We start from the raw sequence: 20,407 nt of genomic DNA on the forward strand, positions 1-20,407 counted from the left end.
AATTTTTTTTTTTTTTGCATTTTCCCTTCACATGTGGTTTATGGTGTGTTTTTGAGTTTGGGATCATTTCTGTGTTTGGATGTTGCTGCACGCTTTGGACACCCGTGCAGTAGGCTTACTATGGTATGCTATGATGTATTCATCAGCATCCTAGTCCACAACCCATGTATTTATTTGGTATTTAGGGTCAGTGAACACCCCCATAGGCATTTCTAGAAGTGTCATTTTTCCTTGGCAGGATACGGTAAAAAAAAATCAGGCGACGACTGGAATAGGCGCTGCCTACGAGACAACGTGCAGGGCTCCACCCCTAGCGAGCTGTAGCTATGGAAACTCGTCGATGGCAACATCCACCAGTCCTCTGTGTGCCCCCCATCCTCCTCATACCTCTGCGAGGTGGCGAGTGTGTGCAGCTGCAAACGACAAATGAGACGCTGCAAGATGGCGATTGTGCGACTGATAGCTTGTTGTGTTCTGTGCACTAGCCTCGGTAAGACCTCTCCTAACCCCCCCTTTCTCTTTCTCGCTCTCGCTAAATATTTGTAACGTTTGCTTTTAATAAGGCGCGGCAGCCGTTCTCCCAACATTTGCAGCGGCTTGTGCTAAGTTAGCTCGACATATACACCAGGTTGAGAAAGAAGCTGACGTATTGTGTTGCGTTCAAATGCTGCTACACATATGCGATACCAAAACGATGACGTGATGTTGTACAACTCTATAAAATTGTCAGTGTGCAAGATTCCACTGGTTTGGACTTTTAGCCTCAGCGCAAGACCAGGATGAGGGCATTATGCATGAGTCAATATTATATATGTACTTATATAGAGGGCATGGCAAGGCTTCTATACATGCTTCATGTTGTCATGTCAGGTGGCAAGAGCAGCAGGCAGACTACATCTGCTTTGTGTGCATCACGTGTGTGTGTCCGTGTGTCTAAACTGGTTTCATTCAGCACTAATGGATGCTTTCCTTCATGGTGTGTACACCACACCTGGACAAGCTAAGGTGATCTAATATGAAAATCATTCTCTTATTATGTTAATAATGCTCACTTCTGACCATAACAAAGGTTCACATTTGTTTTGGTATGGAACTTCATTGCATCTGATCTTTCTGATTGATCGCCACATCTTCAGGACTTCTCCCTTCCCGACGTAGTATTTTTATCTTCATGTCAGCTCTGTTATACCCTCAAACCTTTACTTCACCTAATGGGTGATGCTGTATAGTCATAAACGACATCCTCTCAGATGGCAAAAAAAACCCCTCCTGCTTTTAAGTAACTACTGCAAAAATGCAAATCAAAGATCCTCTATCTCTCTGCTGTTTTTAAACACCTACTGGGAAAGCGCTTGTCAAAGATCCTCGATATGACAGGAGTGCTCTGCTGTTTTTAAGGGTTTATTGCAGAAATGATAGTCAAAGATCCTCAGGAGCGCTCTGCTGTTTCCAAACATATACTGCAAAAACGCTTGTCAAAGATCCTCTAAATGACAAGAGCTCTAAGCTGTTTCTAAACACCTACTGCGAAAAGGTGAGTCAAAGATCTTCTATACGACAAGAGCTTTCTGCTGTTTTTAAACACCTACTGCAAAATGCTCTATATGACAGGAGCGCTCTGCTGTTTCGAAACACCTACTGCGAAAACAATACTCCAAGATTCTTTACATGAGGGGAGCGCTTTGCTGTTTTAAGGATCTCCTGCTAAAACGCTCATCATAGATCCTTTATACAACAGGAGCACTTTGCTGTTTCTAAACACCTCCTGCAAAAATGCTCATCAAAGATCTTCTATGTAACAATGGTGCTACGCTGTTTTTAAGGATTTATTGCAAAAATGATAGTCAAAGATCCTCAGGAACGCTCTGCTGTTGCAAAAACAATAGTCCCAAGATTCTCTATATGACAGGAGCGTTCTGCTGTTTTAAGGACCTGCTGCAAATACGCTTATCCAAGATCCTCTAAATAACTTGAGCGCTCTGCTGTTTTAACAACATACTGCAAAAATGGTAGTCAAACATCCTCTATATAAGAGGGACGTTCTGCTGTTTTAAGGACCTACTGCAAAAATGCTAGTCAAAGATCCTCTATATGACAAGAGAACTCTGCTGTTTCTAAACATCTACTGCGAAAATGCTTGTCGAAGATCTTCTATATGACAGGAGTGCTCTGCTGTTTCTAAACACCTACTGCAAAAACACTAGTCAAGATCATCGATATGACAGGAGCGCTCTGCTCTTTTTAAGGACCGACCACAGAAAATGATAGTCAAAGATCCTCGGTATGACAGGAGCGATCTGCTGTTTTTAAACACGTGCTGCAAAAACGGTCGTCAAAGATCCTCTAAACACGAGGAGCACTCTGCTGCTTTTAAACTCCTGCTGCAAAAACGCTAGTCAAAGATCCTCTACATGACAGGAGCCATCTGCTGTTTTTAAACACCTGCTGTGAAAATGCTCGTCAAAGATCCTCTATATTGTACAGTTTGGAAAGAAGTCGCGTGTGGGTGTGATGTGATGTGTGTTAAGTGTTGACTAGGTTGCCATGTGCTGTTAGCTTGCCTACATTGTGCATGTTGCGTTAGAGCTTGTTCGCCATAAGGTGAGTGATGGTGCTAAGATAAAGCAATCACAGTGGAGAGTGGACTGGTGGTGGTGGTGATGAGGCATCTCATCATCCCTGCCCACAGCAACCAGTTGGGTCTTTGGTCTGATGGATGTTGGGAGGATGTTTGCGCTGGGTCTTGCTTGTGCGTTTCCATATAAATGCTAGCTTGCATGCGTAAGTGTTGAACCTTTGACCCGGGAGTGTGAATCAAGACGCTGTCAGGTAGAGGTTCATTTATCAGGGCTGGGGCAGCGCGTCAAATGCCTACGACTCCCTTTTTACTATTTTTTATGGCGTCAAATTCACCCTCCAGTTCCATCCAGTGTATTATGCAGATAAATTCATTCATTTGATAAAACATAGGATGAATATTGTATCACCTCTGTGATTTCCAGCAGCAAGTAATGTTTGCTTAGTGATGAAGTCATCACCCTTGAGGGTAAAAGGAAGTGTTTATCTTCGGGACAGAATTGGTTAGCATGAGTGTTCAGTCCTTGCGTGTGTTTAGAACGTCATACTTGACTAAATAGGGCCAAACCAACACTTCCTGTGTGCTCTCCCTCAAGAACTAAAGACAACATGACGGTTTCATGCTCATGGACAGGATTCGCTGGTTGTTTTCGTGCACCGCGAATCCCAGCGGTCCATGTAGGACTTGTAGCCGCTCTGTTCCTCAGCATGTCTGTAGAACGCTTCTTTGGAATGTCTGGGAAAGAGGCTTTTTTTAGATGTGCGTTCATATTTTGGTGCGTAAGAGGATTGGAGAATGTGGCTATTTAAGTGCACATTTCTCTTCGCTTTGTATGACGAGGCACTAGAAGAACATGGGGATTAAGACAAATGCTGGGATTATCGTCATCATTCCCCCCCCCAAAATATCGTCTTTGCAATGACCTGCATTGTGCCACACAGGCGCCATTGTTGCATGCATGCTTTTATTCTCAGCTCCTATTATACTTTAGTTATACATTGTATTGTTTATTGTCAATGGTGGCGCTTTCCCACGGCCTACATTTTATTTTTGTTCATCGTGTGACCTGTGACGCACCTCTCAGTCAAAGAACTCATTTTACACTCACTAATTGATTAAGGGGGGTGCTAAAACAAGAAAAAATACTACAATAAGAGAATCATGTCCAAATTTTATGAGAATAAAGTTGGAATATTAGGAGAAGAAGTCACAGCGTACAAGAAAAAACATTGCAATTTTCAGAGAATTACACTGATTATATTATGAGAATTGAGTCATCATTTTTTTAATCTATAGAGTATTTTTTTTTTTTTTTAGAAAGGCCGTGATTGTATGAGGAAAAAGTCGTCTATTTTGAGGATAAAAAGGTCTAACTTTACAATAGTCATAATATTACGGGAAAAATTGCTGTTGCAGGATGGAAGTCGTTACTGGATGACGTAATTAAAAAAAAAAAAATTCGAAAAGTTGTAGAACAGGGGTGTCAAACTCATGCCATGGCAGGTTTTCTTTCCAGCCGATCACTAAAGCAGATGATTTGAATGATCAACACTTCATTCAATTTAAGGGAAAGATTAAATCACCTGTTGGAGAAACTGGTTGGAGAGGAAACCGGCAGTGTTTCGGCTCTCCATTGACACGTGTTGTAGAAGAAAAGTTGTAATTTTATGAGAAAGGTCTGAATTTCACAAGAAAAAGATATGGGATTTTAAAAAGTACTATTGCATGAGTATAAACATATAAGATTTAAGTTTTACAAATAATCAAATTGAGCAGCTGCTGGTCTCAGACTGTTGTGTTTAAGTTTGTGGGAACTTTGACATTGACTTATTTTAAGTTATATAATCATAATCATAGTCATGTATCAATATTGTCATTCATTAAGGTTACTGTACTCGCAGGACATTGAATGGATCCCAAATGGACAGTTCAGGTTGTCTTAGAAGACGTTTCGCCTCTCATCCGAGCAGGCTTCATTAGTTCCTGCTCAGTGACTAGATAGGATAGCTCAATGCTGAGGAGATGTGCATGATAAGTACAGTTGGACCTTCATACGCTTCAGTTTTTGTTTTGCCTCGGTTTTTGTACACTGTTTTGGTTTTCGTACAATATTGTGCTGAACAAACTGTACTGTCGGGTGCTCAAACAAAGCACCCTACGGATTGCCGATTCACGATCCGTGCATTTTAAATAACCCGCCTTGGGACGGAAGAAAGTTGTGACGGTCAGTAATTTCATGAAAAAAAGGTGAGAAACACTATGGAATTCAAAAGAATACAAAGATGGCCATTCTTGCCAGGATGTACGGGACGTCCGCATCATACTGTAAGTTCCATCCATTCGTCATTTAGAATTATTTTGCATTCTTTTATGGATGTCCATCCATCCATTTTCTATACCAGTTGTCCGCATTCTGGTCACGGATAAGTTAGAGCCTATCCCACCTGACTTTGGGCAAGGGGAGGGTTATACCCTGGTCTGGTGGTCAGTCAATCACAGGGCACATATAGACAACCAACCATTCACACCTATGCACCCTTTTGAGCTCCAATTAACCTAACATGCATATTTTTGGAATGTGGGAGGAAGCCGGAGTACCCATAAAAGAACGCATGCACACACAGAGAGACATATGCAAACAGAGATACGAACCCAGATCTCCTGACTGTGCAGCCAACATGCTAACCACTCCGCCACCGTGCGGCCCGTTTTCTGCATGTTAAACTATAATTATTCTCTGTAGAATTTTGGTCTTTCGGATTTCGTTTTTTAGTTTTCATACATTTTGGTTTTTGGCTAACCCTTTGGAACCCCTGAGGTTCCACTGTATTTTTTTTAACATTTTTATCTAAGATAGAGGTAACCCCCAAGCAAGGATGGTTTCACTCGTTTGTGGAGCAAAACAACTGTCCTTTAGATACAATGGAATGAGGCCCCATTCATCCATCCATCCATATTCTTCTGCTTATCTGAGGTCGGGTCACGGGGGCAGCAGCCTAAGTAGGGAAGCCCAGTCTTCCCTCTCCCTGGCTACTTCTGTCCAGCTCCTCCCTGCGGATCCCGAGGTGTCCCAGGCCAGTTGAGAGGCATAGTCTCTCCGACGTGTCCTCCAACCGGTTGGACAAGCCCTGAACATATTTGCAGAGAGGTGTCCTGACCAAATGCCCAAGCCACATCATCTGGCTCCTCTCAATGAGGAGGAGCAGTAGTTCTACTCCACGTTTCTCCCGAATGACAGTGCTTCTCACCGCATCTTTGAGGGGGATCCCAGCCACTCTACAGAGAAAACTCATTTGGCTGCTTGTACCCGCGATCTTGTCCTTTTGGTCACTACCCAAAGCTCATGACCACAGATGAGGGTAGGACCGTAGATCGACCGATAAATTGAGAGGTTTGCTTTTTGGCTTAGCTCCCTCTTTACCACAATGGACCGATGCAGAGTCTGCATCACTGCAGACGCCGCACCAATCTACCTGTCAATCTCTCTTTCCATCCTTCCCTCACTTGTGAACAAGACCCGGATATACTTAAACTCCTCCACTTGGGGCAGGATCTCATCCCCGACCCGGAGATGGCACTCCATCCTTTTCCGGGTGAGAACCATGGACTCACACTTGGAGGTGCTGATCCCGACCGCTTCACAGTCGGCTGAGAACCGATCCAGTGAAAGTTGAAGATCACGGCCCGATGAAGCCAGCAGGACCACATCATCTGCAAAACCCAATCCTGCAGCCACCAAACCGGAAACCCTCAACACCCTTGCTGTGCCTAGAAATTCTATCCATAAAAGTAATGAACAGAATTGGTGACAAAGAGCAGCCCTGGCAGAGTGCGACCCTCACTGGAAACGAGTCCGACTTATTGCCGGCAATGCTGACCAAACTCTGACACCCGTCATACAGGGAGTGAACCGCCTGATTTACCCAATGCTCCTGAAGTACTCCCCACAGGATTCCTCCAGTAACATGTTAGAATGCGTTCTCCAAGTCCACAAAACACATGTGGACTGGTTGAGCAAAACTCCCATGCACCCACAAGGACACTGCTGAGAGTTGGTCCATAGTTCCACAACCAGGACGAAAACCAAACTCCTCCTCCTGAATCTGAGATTCAACTATCCAGCGGATCCTCCTCTGCAGTATTCCATTCAGTTGTAGCAATGGCCATGTTAGAGGCTAAATGATAGGAAGCTGTGGTTCTAATACTTTGGAGATGCACAGCAGATGTGACTTAATAGCATCTTTGGCAGTGTCCAGAGTGTTTCATATGAACAAATCAAATTGAGTGTGTTTTGCAAGAATAACACGTAGCACAGTGCTTTGTCGCAATCGGTGCAAGGACTGAAACCATAAATGTCAGGCTTTCTTCTCTTCTTGGTGAAAGTGCCTCAGGGGGACAACTTCCTTGCCTTTATAGCAGCTTTATTGCAAACCCATAATGCTTGCAGCGTACGAAGCTGTTAAAGGATAATCCAAATGTCCTCCGTGTTATCGTAAGCTGAGGGATTGTTTGCTTGGACAAGCTCTCTCCGTGTGTCTCTCAGGATGTCCAGTCACAGCTGGAGTAAAAATAGCTTTCTGCCCCGCGTTCAGGGTGGGAAAGTCAGGGAGCGAGACGGAAGCCGAGACCTGGGAGTCACGTCTCATCTGCGAACGCCGTGGCGCTGATGCGACTTGATGCTCGGGCAGGAGCCGTGTTTTCATGGCTCCCACAGGCCTCATGCAACAAGACGCAGGGAATTATGTCGTGTGGTAGCCTTGCTCGGCTTTGAATAAAGACATCTGAATTAGTCAGAAAGCTGCAGGGCAAACAGGATGGGTTGTTGTTGCTGCATTCAAGGTCTTTATTTGTCTAATTTCAGCCTCATCTGGGGGGCCTTTTTTTCGACCCATGGTGGGAGTGGGTGTGCTTTCCTCCCTCAGCAGGGGGGCTGTTAGTCTTGTGTGTGTGCTGTAATTACTGCATATAAAAGCAACACACACAGACAGACTAGACACCAGTGGATGGTGCACACATGCACACATCGCTTCCCTCCCTGTCCTAACCCCCTGCTTCCTGCTCACCCAATTTTCCTTCTCAATATTAAAAAAATGAATAAAAATTGGCATTTACAAATAACACAGATTGCTTTGAGGAGTTCACTCAAGCAAGGAAGCTAAAAACCTTAAGAGTTACTGTATGCTCCCTGTGCCCGAGGCCAAACAAGAATGATGATTAAATATGCAGCGCATTTAAGCACGGTTAAGTAATTTGCGCTTCTGGTTTGTGGTGCCCACAGTTTGTTTACTGCACACAATCTGCATAAATTAGCTTAGCCGACGAGCACCTGCACGAAACCTGGAAGTATTATAAGCAGAATGTTTATATTTTGAGGTGTAAAAAAAAAAACCCAGCAGCTGACACAAATCTATTATTTAGCAGCAGTGCTCAGATTAGTCAGAGAGCACTCCTCTTGAAGTGATGACACGGTATTGTTCTATTTTAGATCTATCACTCAGGACCCCCCCAAACTGTGTGGAGTGTTCTCATGTCATGTTCTAACACGAGGCTTTGTCTGCTCTATGTGGTGTTCTAGTTTTCGTCCTATTAACTATTAACAGGCAGCACGTTACACTTACTGCAGCCTTCCTGCACTCCGCAACGTCTCCAGCTAATAAACCCGAGACCACACGCCGACGGTTTATGTACTTTTACCTCAAGTGAGCGTGAAACATGGTGGATGAATTGATCATCCATGTGTGTGCTTTTGAGAACACCCACACAAGTCTCGGCATTCATTCATTCATTCCTTTTCTACCGTTTAGCCCGTTTAGAGTCACCGGCAGGGGTCTCAAAACTTTTCCCAGCGAGGGCCACGTATTGTGAAATCAAAGGATACCGGGGCCATTTTACATTTTGTTAACCAACCCATGGAGAAATGCTCAGAAGCTATACAGTATACCGTATATTTACAGAAAAAACTGCATCTCAGCTTTGCGTTATAGGTGACTTATTACTTATTAGTACTTATTACTTTTTCTCAATTTTTTTCTGTTGTTTTTCCATTTTTTTCTTCCTGTAATTTTTGTCATAACACCGTGACTTTACGGCAAATATTGCAACTTTTTCCCAACGTAATTGTTACAAAATTACAACTTTATTCTTTGTTTTGTTACTAATATTGCCAAAATTATTGCAGAAATTATTGTGAAAATCACACTTTTTTCTCATAGTATTACGCCGTACATTTTTTTAGATTAATATTATGACTTTATTCTAATATTTGTACTTTATTTTTATAAAATAACTGCTCTTTTTCCCCATTTTTATTGTTGTTTTTGTTAGGTTTCTTGTTTGTGTTTTTAAAATGTGTTGAGGGTCGCACTTTGGGCACCCCTGGTCGAGCTGCAGCCTATCCCAGCTAACTTTGGCTGCGGGGTGAAATACACCGTGGGCCAGCAAATGACAGGACACATATAGACAAAGCATTCACACTCACATCCACACCTATGGACAACTTAGAGCAGGGGTTCTCAACTGGTCTCATCCTGGGACCCACGTTTAAAGTGGTGACCCACTTTAATAGAGGTAAAAGCAAGCTTTACATGTATTTTTAATTACAAATAATCTCTCAGCGACGGGAGTGATGCCGGTTCCCAGCATGCTTTGCGGCACTTTTGTATAGCCGCAAGTTTGAGACCCCTGAGTTAAAGGGACTGCATGACCGACCATCCTCTTATTTGGGTCAAAATTACAATTTATGCCAATTTTTATGACGTTTGATTTGTAATTTGATTTGTAATTGTGAAAAATATTGACAATTTTTGATACAGTCTGTCACTAGCAGGCGGTGGTGTTTGTACAGTTTTTGGTTGGAAAAAATTCAGGCTGCATGATAATGAGGTATGACATCAAACCTATGAATCAGATAACATTAAAAAATAGCTCTGATAACTGATAAAAAAAAAGAGGCGAGATTACCCGTACTGTCCTGTGAGACAATGTGAGCAAATCAAGCGCTCCTTTTCTGTGACGGCCTGTCGTAACTTCCCCTTATCTCACTCGTAAACAAACATGGCGTCGATCATGTGGGACAAGTCACTGTTTCAGAGGACATGGACATTTTTTTATTTTTATGTTTTGTTAATAGTAGTGATGTCATGATATTTGTTAAGGATAAATCTACAGGTACAGTTTTTCAAATTTAGCACAAACTACAGTTACATCTAAATAAGGCGTGTCCAAAGTACTGTACAGCCCGGGGACCATTCTGCGGCTTTTATTGGCTCGCAGCACATTCGAAGAAAATAGTTTAATAAGGAGACTGTATTTTACAAGGATAAAGTCACAATATTATGACAAAAAAGTTGTAATCTAACAAGAAAAAGTCGTAGTTTTACGAGAATAACATCGTAATGTTATGATGAAAAATTTTTGTTGAACTATTAAATAATTTTTTTTTTTTTTAAAGCCGTAACATTATGAGAAACAAACAAAACAACAAAGTTGTAATTCTTGGAAAATTTGGTTGAAGAAAAAGCTAGAATGTTAAGAGAATAAAGTCAAAACTATGAGAAGAAAATTTGTAAAGAAGAAAGAAGAAAGTTGAGCTTAAAGTCCAAATATTAACAGAAAAAAAGTCGTGTTCTAACGAGAGGAAAAAAAGGCACAATTTCACAAGAATAAGCTCGTAATATTAGGAGGCAAAAATGAAAATGAAATTTTAAAGAAAAAATGAAGAATAAAGTCAAAATATTGTGTGAATGAAGTCAGAACATGTATGAAGATGATGATCCTTTAGCAGAATGAGACTCAAAGTATTCGAAAGAACCGTGTGTTATAGTACACTTCTACACAAGTGCAAACTCCAGCCACAGTAGTAAATGTTGTCTTGTCTCATATCGGATCTCATTAGATTGTGCAGGTTGTTGCGGACGACGAGGTCCTCTGTACTTAATAAACCGACAAAATGAATGTACCCGTAAAACCTCAAAGTCAGCACTCTCTCTCCGGCCTGCGTCTGGTTTGAAAGCGGCGTACTGACTGGACAAAAGCCAAAACAATAAAAGCCTGTCACCGCAGCGATATTTACGGATGCCCCGGTGTCGTTATGTTTTTATTACCAGTAATTCTAACATTTAGAAGTTCCCCTCTTGTGACCCGCCGCCAGCCGCCTTATTATCCAATTAGCCGCGATAAACGGGAAGCAATTGAGGCGCTGGTGTCGGCTCCAGCCAGAAAAGCGAGATGTTGTGAGGACACATAGTCAATTTTGTGTTAATCTTCTTAGATAGAAATAGGAAGCGTTTAATAATTCAGATGCTGTGGCTCTCGCGCTCTGCGGGAGCTTCTGTGTTTATCGTGATAATCCTGTGTTTATAAGGCAAGTTCCCCAGCTGATAATGTCTGCTAATAAAAACGCCATCAGGGTTACGCGGCATTAAGTGTTTTTTTCTTTTCCCTTCCACAGGCCGCATCCCATCATCGCTCGCCGTAATCCTCCGAACCACGGACAAGATTGTGTGGGCAAATGAGTTTGAGCGTAAGTTGCTTCAACCTATTTCAGCAAAGTAGCTTTTCTTTTTCCCAATTTTGGAGGTTGCACTCATGCATTTATTTATTTTTTTTCCACAGCCATCGAACTGACCTGCTTAATAGAGTCCATTTCCACCAACAACCCGAGGATTGAGTGGAAAAAGATTCGAAACGGAGTCCCGAGCTATGTGTACTTTCAAAACAAGATAGCAGGTAAAAATGTAGGGGATTTTTTCCCCCCCTAAGCAATTTCTCCACAGTGCCAGCTCGGCACGATGAATGGCGTTGTGAGAAAACTTGGCTTTGGATTCTGTCTTTGACCCCAGAAGTCGTGCTGTGAGTTTCAATCAGCATTTGTTAAGTGTTTTTTTTTTGTCCCCCGCCCCCCTCTTTCCTCTCTGCTCAAAAGGCGACTTGGAGAACAGAGCACAGCTCAGAGAACCAGCCAACATTCTGATCTTCAACGCCACTCGGTCAGACACCGCCGAGTACCGCTGCGAGGTGGCCGCCATTGATGATCAGAGGGACTTTGATGAGATTCTCATTAGTCTCGCAGTGCGAGGTGTGTGAGCGCAGTGAAGCACTACACGGCACGCCGACGCAGTTCGCAAAATCAAACACATTTGCCGCGTTTGATGTATGACAAAACATGCGTTGTAGGACTTCTTTGTGCAACAATTCAAGAGTCTCTAGGTCCAACATCTAAATCAGTTCCTCGGTCGTGGAGCTGAGCTGTCTTCTAAACAATTTGTCTCGTCTCCAAACAACACAAAAGCAACGTGATAACAAACTAGCAGTGATGTGATTGGATTTTGTACACCCCAGTTTTTTATAAGATTTGCTTCTCAACAAAAATGATTCCCACAAACACTCATATTTATGTCTTATATTGAGGTTAATACCAGGGATGCGCCGATCAGGGTTTTATGTTGCTGATTACGATACCAATCTTCCATCAATTAAATCGGCCGATACCGATCACATGGATTAACTGTAAATTTGTGAATTTATTAATGATTTTTGAGTGCTATTGGCCAGGGGTGTGGTATAAGGGGGTGGGGAAATTTACGACAATTCCCCAGGTCCCCTGACTGCCAGGCCCAAAAAATAGGTAAAATAGGCAATTAACGTAATTTTTTTTTCATGGGCCCCAGAACCCACGCACGCACGCACGCACGCACGCACGGGGAGAACATGTAAACTCCACACAGAACTGCCCAACGGAAATTCGAACCCAGATCTTCCCGATCAGCCAACATGCTAACCACTAGGCCACTGTGCGGCCCGGCTGGTTATCTAGTCCTATTATTTCAATTATTTTCGGGTTACTTGGCCAGCCTTCTGACTGTCACGTACATACGGGCGAGTGTTGTCCAGCGCTTTGGCTGCGTGAGCTGCTGTTTGACTGATCATCACACCATAAACCTTGCGAACTCACCATACTCTGTCAAGTGTTTGTTCTTCAAATGCCGTATTAAATTCTAACTTTTTAATGTACGACCCTCGCGATGTATTATATATTACTCTCACAAATGGCAGGTAAGTTCCACACGGTAGACATGTTTGTTGTGGTTTTGGCACGCCTGCGCCATGTGAAGAAAAGTGAGCGGGAGACGCTTCTCTAAGACGTTAGAGACGTACTACATTACACACAGGCTGCATGATGCAATAGTATTAGCCAGAGGTGATCGGCTTTTGTGATCGATGTTGAAGAGTATTTATCGGCATATGCCGATCACATGCTCTTTCACGGAAATTGTCCGATACTGATTGGTGGCCGATTGATCAGGGCATCCGTAGTTAATATGATCCAGTATATCCCACCCCACTTGCTCCAATAACAGTCTTCACTGTTATTCTTTGACACAAAGCAACAAGGGTCAGAATAATTAAAGATTATTTGACTCATTTAGACTGCGAGAGAGCTCAAAGGAATAGTGTACTGATCTAACCTAGGATTGTGGCGTACAAGCATACAGTAGATGTCAACCTTTTTATTTAATAATGGATATTTTTTCCAGAAAATAAGGGAACATGAGGGAAAATGAGAGAAATTTTGGTCTTTCCACCAGAATTTCCACCATCAACCCCCTGTTCCGGTGCTGGTGCCGCCCTACTACTTTGCAGGGGCTATTGGTCATTGACTACAGGGGAAGATGAACTTCCCCTGTAAATGTGTAAATGTAATAAAATAATTGGTCAAATATGCATTGTTAAACTTAAATGTGTAGACTTAAAACTGCATTTAAAGTGCTCTAGAACATGCTTAATGAACGCATGAATCTGCTCTGTTTGACACTATGGTAAATCTCCATAGAAGTTGTAGCTTCAGGACATGGAAGCTCATAGTGAGCGGCAAAAAACGTCACTTCCTTGGGATGCTGAGCTTCACTGGGGGGGGTCTATGGAGCAGGGGCAGTCCTTGATTTTGACTGACAGCAGCCAAAGGATTAAGCTGCGTTTCCCCCCCCCCCCTTTCCACATGTGATTTGAGGGAAGATTTGTGGACAGAACGGACGTGAAGTCTCAATTTTATAGCTATTTTCTCACTTTGTACATAATACATTGCAAATAAACGACATAATCCCAGCATTATTTTTTGCGAGTTTTGTTTGTCCGTTGGTTCATGAAGTCAAATCACTGTTGTGGGAGGAGTAGCTTTCTAGGTAACTCAGCCACGATAGCAGCAGACAGCATTGCTAAAATCATATTAAATGTATGTCAGCAGCCGCCACTGCTGCTGTGGTGCAACTACTAGCATGATGACATTTTATTCTCGTAAAATTGAAGCTATTTCTTGTTAGAATATGTCTTTTTTTAAAAAATATTTTTACTTTATTTTTGTTAAAATATAGCTGTTTTCCATTTCACGTGTTTTTTTTTTATTTAATTTTTTTTCATGTCAATTTTTTTCTTGTAATATTTTGACTTTATTCCCATAATATTATAACTTTTTCCCCAAACAAATTCTCCAAAAATCACAACTTTATTTTGTTTGGTTGTTTCTCATATTATGACATCTTTTTTCTTTTATTTCAACTTTCTGCTTCTACTAAAACTATTTTTCCTCTGATTTGGTTATTCTCGTAAAATTCCGAATTTCTTGTTCGATTAGAGCATTTTTGTTTTACTACTTTCACGTTATTCTTGTAAAATTACTGCTGATTTTTAAATTTTTGCTGCATTTTTTTTTGTGTTAAATTCTATTTCGAGAATGTGCCGCGGGCCAGTAAAAATGGTCCCCGGGGCCACACTTTCGACACGCCTGATGTATGAATGTGATTTCAAACTGCAATCAACAAAATTAAAGTGAGTAGGCCTTGCAAAAATGATGGTAGGTTTACATTTTGGGCCTGCGCATGTGTGTGTGTGTGTGTGTGTGTGTGTACACAGTGAAACCCGTCGTGCCCCGATGCAGTGTGCCCGAGGCCGTCACGGTGGGAACGTCAACAGAGCTCCGATGTCTTGAGAACGAGGGCTTCCCGGCACCCATCTATCGCTGGTTCCACAATAACGACGAATTACCGCAAGACCCCAAAAACACCCCCAAGTTCACCAACGCTACGTACGCCATCAACCCAGACACTGGAAGCCTGGTATGACTTCACACTCAATCAGGGGCTCAATACTCAATACTCGTGTCCCTATGTGGCTTACCGGCGAGGAAGCTGAAAAACAGCTTGTATATGAAAAACAAGAATTTTTTTTTTGTTTGACATTTTGTTGACAATGCAGCTACTGTATGTGTCACTTCACTGACATCACATTTCTAAAAAAAGAATGTCTCCTCAGAAATTCCGAAGGGTGAGGAAAGAGGACGCAGGGGAGTACTACTGCCAAGCCAAAAACGATGCAGGGCACGCCCAGTGTCCTTCCCAGTGGATGGAAGTCTGTGAGTGACATGTGTTTGCGTATGCACTTTTTACAATTTATACAATGGTGGACAGCATTGGACGTGGCAAGAATCCGATACTACAGTATGGATGAGGAATCCCATTTGACTATATGTTTATTTTGTTGAATTGCATAGGAACACACGGAATTAAGAGTTTTGTCAAAGGGGTTGATGAACCCCTAAATGTCCATGTGGTGTCACAACATTGTGGTCTTGTATAGCCCCTTTCACATTATTCTGTGTGAACAGCATCGAGATAGAGTGGGAGTTCGAAATCTGACAAATAGCATTTAATTAAAATCATGTTATTTTATGTCATTCTGTGAACATCCCCACGTTTTAGGAAGACGTCCCGCATTCCTGGGTTCTGTGCGAAAGACAAGAAAAATGTGGGATTTACCGTTTAGGATCTGTGTGTGTGTGTGTGTGTGTGTGTGTGTGAAAGAGGCTTATGACGACAGTTTCTCACACAGATGTCACCTATGGTTTTGCAGTCCTGGTGTTTCTAATATTTTGTCCCTCATATATGGCTTAAAGCAAATACAGCAATACCTCCTTTATCACGGTTAATTGTTTCCAGCTCCGACCGTGATAAGTGAATTTCCGGGAAGTAGGATTTCTGGAATATTGGATGGAATATTTTTGGAGTTAGGGCATAGGAAACTTATTTGCGACTTTCTAAATATGTTTTTTTTAACATTATTAGAGCCCTCTAGACATTAAATAACACCCCTATTGCCACCTTTACATTCATATTACCCAATATAGTAGATATAATCAATGAAAATAAGCTGTGTAGTCATAAATAAAACTCATGCTCATGTGTGCCGCAGTAAATGTGTTTGTTCCGTGTGGAGGACAGAAAGTGATATCAGAGTTGAGTTTTTATTATTATTATTTTGTTATTATTATTGTGCCTGTTGTGAGATAATTCAAACCTGCAATAAAAGCCTGTTGTTCTGGCGATCGAGTCTGGTGCCTGTCTCACCAAACAATTACTGACACATAGTGACCAATGTAGAATACTACAGTCACAATTTTAATGCGTCTTCTTAATGCCTTATATTTGTATTTTAGTTCATTTAGCCATTTTTATCCTTGAAAATGCTTCATTTTGGCAAAAAAATTACGTACAATTTGCTTAAATACGCATGTGTCAACGAATAATAGGCTGTATTCAACTACGAAACAGCATCATGTGTTCATGAACGCACGTTTGACAAATCGTGACAGAGTGAGGCTGTGAATTTCGAAGCGCGATGTGGCGAGGGACGACTGCACTCATGATGCCACAGTGGTACACCAAAGCAAAGCTCAATAAACATATTATAGAATGAATGCCAGTCTAGCAGTGCCAAAGTCAAAATGAACCAATGTGTACTGTATTTCAACTTTACATCACACAGTAGTAAGTCATCTATAAATACTGTCAATATTTTTTTTTTGTTGTGCAATATGTGTGTTATTATAGTGCTATTATTTATTTTTCCAACTCTTATTGTGTTACTTTCATTCAATTTTTATTTTAGGCATTTTATATGTAAATTTTATACTGCAACAGTGGAATTTCCGCACTTAATATAAAAGATGCACCAAGAAAAATAGGAAAAATGTTATAAGACAAACAAGAATGTGTATGTGTGCCCTGCAGATGACGTCGACATCCTTGACATTGTCCTCAAGTCTCTGGGCGCCGTGATCGCATTCATCTTTGTGACCGCCTCCATTTGGCATTGCTTTTCACGTGCCTGCTCCTCCAAAAAAGGCCACAGCGAAAATGAGTGAGTGTTTAACTGCAAATCTCAGACCTCTGCTCTCTCGCGTGTTGATGAGATTTGCAGTCATCATGCCATTAAAAAAAATAATAATAATATTTCAGGTTTAGCTGGCCAGCACAGAATGATGGTGTGGACTACGCCGATGCAGATGAGGTAAACATATAACACATAAAATCCTTATGTCTGATGAAAAGCGGGGTTCCACTGTGGACTATTTAGCAGAGGTGGGAGAAAGTCTCAAGTCAAGACAGGTCGAGTCAAGTCAAAAGTCATAGCCTTGAAATGTTCAAGTCCTTACTTGAATCATAAGTTGTTCAGTGCTTGAGAATGCAAATTAAATTCTCCTCGGTCTCCTGTGCCACTCTCCAGCACACAGAAATGTAAGCCGCACACTTGTTTGTTCTTAAACCTGATTGGACGCTAATATATGCAGTCCATGAGGCAGATTATGTGGTAGAAAATATGTTGTCTTGCTGGAAACGACATAATAACGGTCGCTGGTAGTTGTGTGTTATGGGCGTTACGTGCTCCAAAGAATGTCCAGACAGATGATTAGGGTTGGGTTATATTTATGGCGTCAAATTAATGCCAAAATTGACGCTCATAAAAACCATAATCAGCGTGCACAAAGACCACTCTCTCGCTGCACACGTGCTCACTCCCTGTGCTTTCTACGTGCTCGGAGTTCCTGAGTTTTGGCACTCAACGACAACTGAACACCCTTCCTTTCTGATTGTTCACGTTAAACGCCGACTGTCTCCAGGTTAGAGCCAATTCGAGGCAGAGTAGGGCGGGTCAACATGGCGACATCTAGACATGAAATAACACCCTAATAGTAACGTTTAGACTCGTATTACCCAATGTAGTAGACATAATCAGAGAAAATAAGCCTTTTAAGACATAAATTAAACTTGTGCTTGTATGTGGTGCAAAAAGGAAGCGGGTCAGGGGTCCGGATTTGAGTTTTCGCCCCACTCTGCCTCGGATTGGCTCTAACCTGCAGACAGTAGGCGTGTAAAGTGACCAATCAGAAAGGAGGGGGTTTTAGGGCCATCTATTCAATTTTTACGAGCGCAGAATTTGGAATTTGACGCAATGTATATTCCGGTTGATATAACAATATAGCATTGGAAACTAGTTTGAATGGGGACACATTTTACTCAACACACTCACTGAAAATGTTTTCAAGTCATCAGACTAAAGTCCCGAGTCATTGAAGTCCAAGTCGAAGTCTTTGATGACATCGTCAATTCGAGTCCAAAGTCATCAAAAATGTGACTGAAGTCTGACTTGAGGTCCACACCTCTGCTATTGAGTGACGGTGCATGTGACAAACGTTTGTTTTTATTAGGGACATTTTCGCCACAAGTCGTCCTTCATCATCTGACAGCCGAGGAAGAGGAGGAGGTGAGAAGAAGCGACGTGGTGAACTTGCAACAATGGCGCTGTGGGTGGTAGCGTTTGAGGTGTAACATGGCACACTGTTCTCTGATGCACATCGAAAACAAACCGACCAACTTGCCAAAGTTTAATGTTCATATAATTTTGTGGCACCATTTCACCGTTTTATAGCAGATTTTATATTTATTCCATACACGTATGTTTAGTTCCGTTACAAAAACATGAGTTCGGCGTGTCACGTGTAGATTTTTATTTTTTTATTTCTTGCATATTTCTACGATACAACAAAGTCATTGACTTCGAAGCTGTGACGTTTAGCCAATGATGGTGTTGTTTTGCGAAGGACAAATTCTCTTTTCTAACTTGTTCATTTTTACAATGTACATTGACCTTGTTTTACAGAAGTCTCTTGTGTTTGTCCTTGCTCATATGGGAAACATTGTTCATATTATTTTCAGCAGTTTTTGTACATACTGTAGTTATACAGGCAATAAATAGCTGACTGAAACAAAGGATGATATCAGATACATTAGGCACAATTTATCAGCCTTGAGCATAGTAACAGTTGATAACATTTATGTACAAGTTACCCCTGGATTTGAATACTATATAATCCTACTATGCTGCAAATTCAATATTTACTATTAAGGTGGCAATGTATGACTTTTAGAGTGCAGTTTCTGTGTATAAGTGACCTTCTGTGTGTTACTATTTGTTGTAGGTATTGGACATATTGTCCACGTTTGCCTCTATAATGTACATAAATGCATACTTTTTTGGGGGGACAGGACTTTTCATTTCAGTCCATAACACTTCTTGTAAATACGGCAATAAACTGTTTGAAATCATTTTACAGTACAGTGCTACTGTCCAGTGTTGTTCCAGTGTTGAGTCTGACCAGTACTGAACATTGTTTCAAACATGTGTGTTCATAATTTGTGTAAAAACTCAGGAACTGTTGTAAAATGCTCACTGTTCAAGGTTGTTTTTTGTTATTATTAAAAGACATTTGAACTGTAAATGTGTTTGGAGGGTTGTGTGACTGTATCAGTTGCAAGTTATTGGCATTTTGTTGTACTTTGATATTGCAGCAACACTCCTGAACAAATCAAAACCAGGGTAAAATTGCAAGTATTCACATTTTGCACTGGTGGATTGGAACCAGATTGGAAAAGAAAGACCAACAAAATATGAGCCTTTTTTTGAAAATTGCATTTAAACTCAAAAGTTTCAAATGTTGAGCGGTTAGCCTTAAAATGTCAACATCCGCACTAAAATCTGCCTCATGTCATTTTCTGCCAGATATTCACACTGTTATGAACTGATGGCAAAGGCAAAAAGGCTTTCGGTCTTTGGTAGGATTGTCAAACTGCACAAGTGAGGCCTCTGCGAAACGTTTTGGGTACCACTTGACTTTTCTGTTCCCTAATCTTCAGGATGTTTAAGGACATTTTCATTTGCATATTTTGACATTTTAAGTCACGGGTGTCCAAACTTTTTCTGCATACGGAAAATTTAAAGGCTGCAGAGCCCTACGTAATATTATTATTTATTTTATTACTTTTTTCACACACACACTACAACCAGTGCAGTGTAGGCCAAGATATCCTAAGCCAGTGGTCGCCAACCTGTCAATCGCAATCAACCAGCCAATCTTTGGGACTTGGCCGGTCAATCGCGAAAATATTAGGAAAAATAAATGTATTATCACTTTAGTGCCCACCCCTCCCACAGAGTGACCAGCAAGCACGCATCTGACCACTGAACACAACCCGTACGCCTCGTCGCTCTACAGGCACGCAATCACCAAGCCCCAGCCCGGAGCCCAGTTCCCAAAAAGGTACCAGTGCACACCACACTGGCTCGCCTCGCCCTGCAAGCAACAAGCATTGCGTGACGTGCACCTCCAAAAAAATTCTTCCAGACTGTTGACTGACTGACTTGTAACGCATTGACCAGCCCCTCTCTCGTCAACCACCATCATTCACCCGCGACACTAAAAGCCAACAAACCAAATAAAGTTGTGGTCACATGCCCAATGCCGACGAAGATCCACAAAAGTAGGGAAGCCAAAGTATGGCCAGGAGCCATCCAATCAGTGGCTCATGGCTCACTTGTCATTGCCTCACTGCAGAAACAAAATAAAATTTAAAAAATGGCAACAATTTTACAAATAGAACTAATTAAGGCACAATGAAAGAAAGCTTCAATGTTGGCACTAACGAGCAATAATAACACAAA

The 20,407-nt window shown here is 41.7% G+C and overlaps 1 protein-coding gene across 1 annotated transcript; it reads left to right on the forward strand.

The window, feature by feature from the left end:
* Nucleotides 1-324: 324 nt before the first annotated feature.
* On the forward strand, nucleotides 325-19,178 carry jam3a (junctional adhesion molecule 3a). The gene is made up of 9 exons (XM_054795013.1): nucleotides 325-490; nucleotides 11,028-11,099; nucleotides 11,192-11,305; nucleotides 11,502-11,654; nucleotides 14,486-14,688; nucleotides 14,885-14,984; nucleotides 16,639-16,768; nucleotides 16,867-16,918; nucleotides 18,117-19,178. Exons 1-9 carry the CDS (start codon nucleotides 427-429, stop codon nucleotides 18,150-18,152), a joined length of 924 nt encoding a protein of 307 aa, XP_054650988.1. The 5' UTR covers nucleotides 325-426; the 3' UTR covers nucleotides 18,153-19,178.
* Nucleotides 19,179-20,407: the final 1,229 nt, after the last annotated feature.

This window comes from Dunckerocampus dactyliophorus, chromosome 12 (assembly GCF_027744805.1).
Source record: "Dunckerocampus dactyliophorus isolate RoL2022-P2 chromosome 12, RoL_Ddac_1.1, whole genome shotgun sequence".
Lineage (NCBI taxonomy): Eukaryota > Metazoa > Chordata > Actinopteri > Syngnathiformes > Syngnathidae > Dunckerocampus > Dunckerocampus dactyliophorus.

What these genes read in the sequence shown, in the direction of transcription:
- jam3a (XM_054795013.1), top strand. Translation starts at nt 427, where the DNA reads ATGAGACGCTGCAAGATGGCGATTGTGCGACTGATAGCTTGTTGTGTT. An exon ending in ACCCAGACACTGGAAGCCTG is followed by an intron (nt 14,689 to 14,884) that starts GTATGACTTCAC and finishes ATGTCTCCTCAG; the next exon opens with AAATTCCGAAGGGTGAGGAA. An exon ending in AAAGGCCACAGCGAAAATGA is followed by an intron (nt 16,769 to 16,866) that starts GTGAGTGTTTAA and finishes ATAATATTTCAG; the next exon opens with GTTTAGCTGGCCAGCACAGA.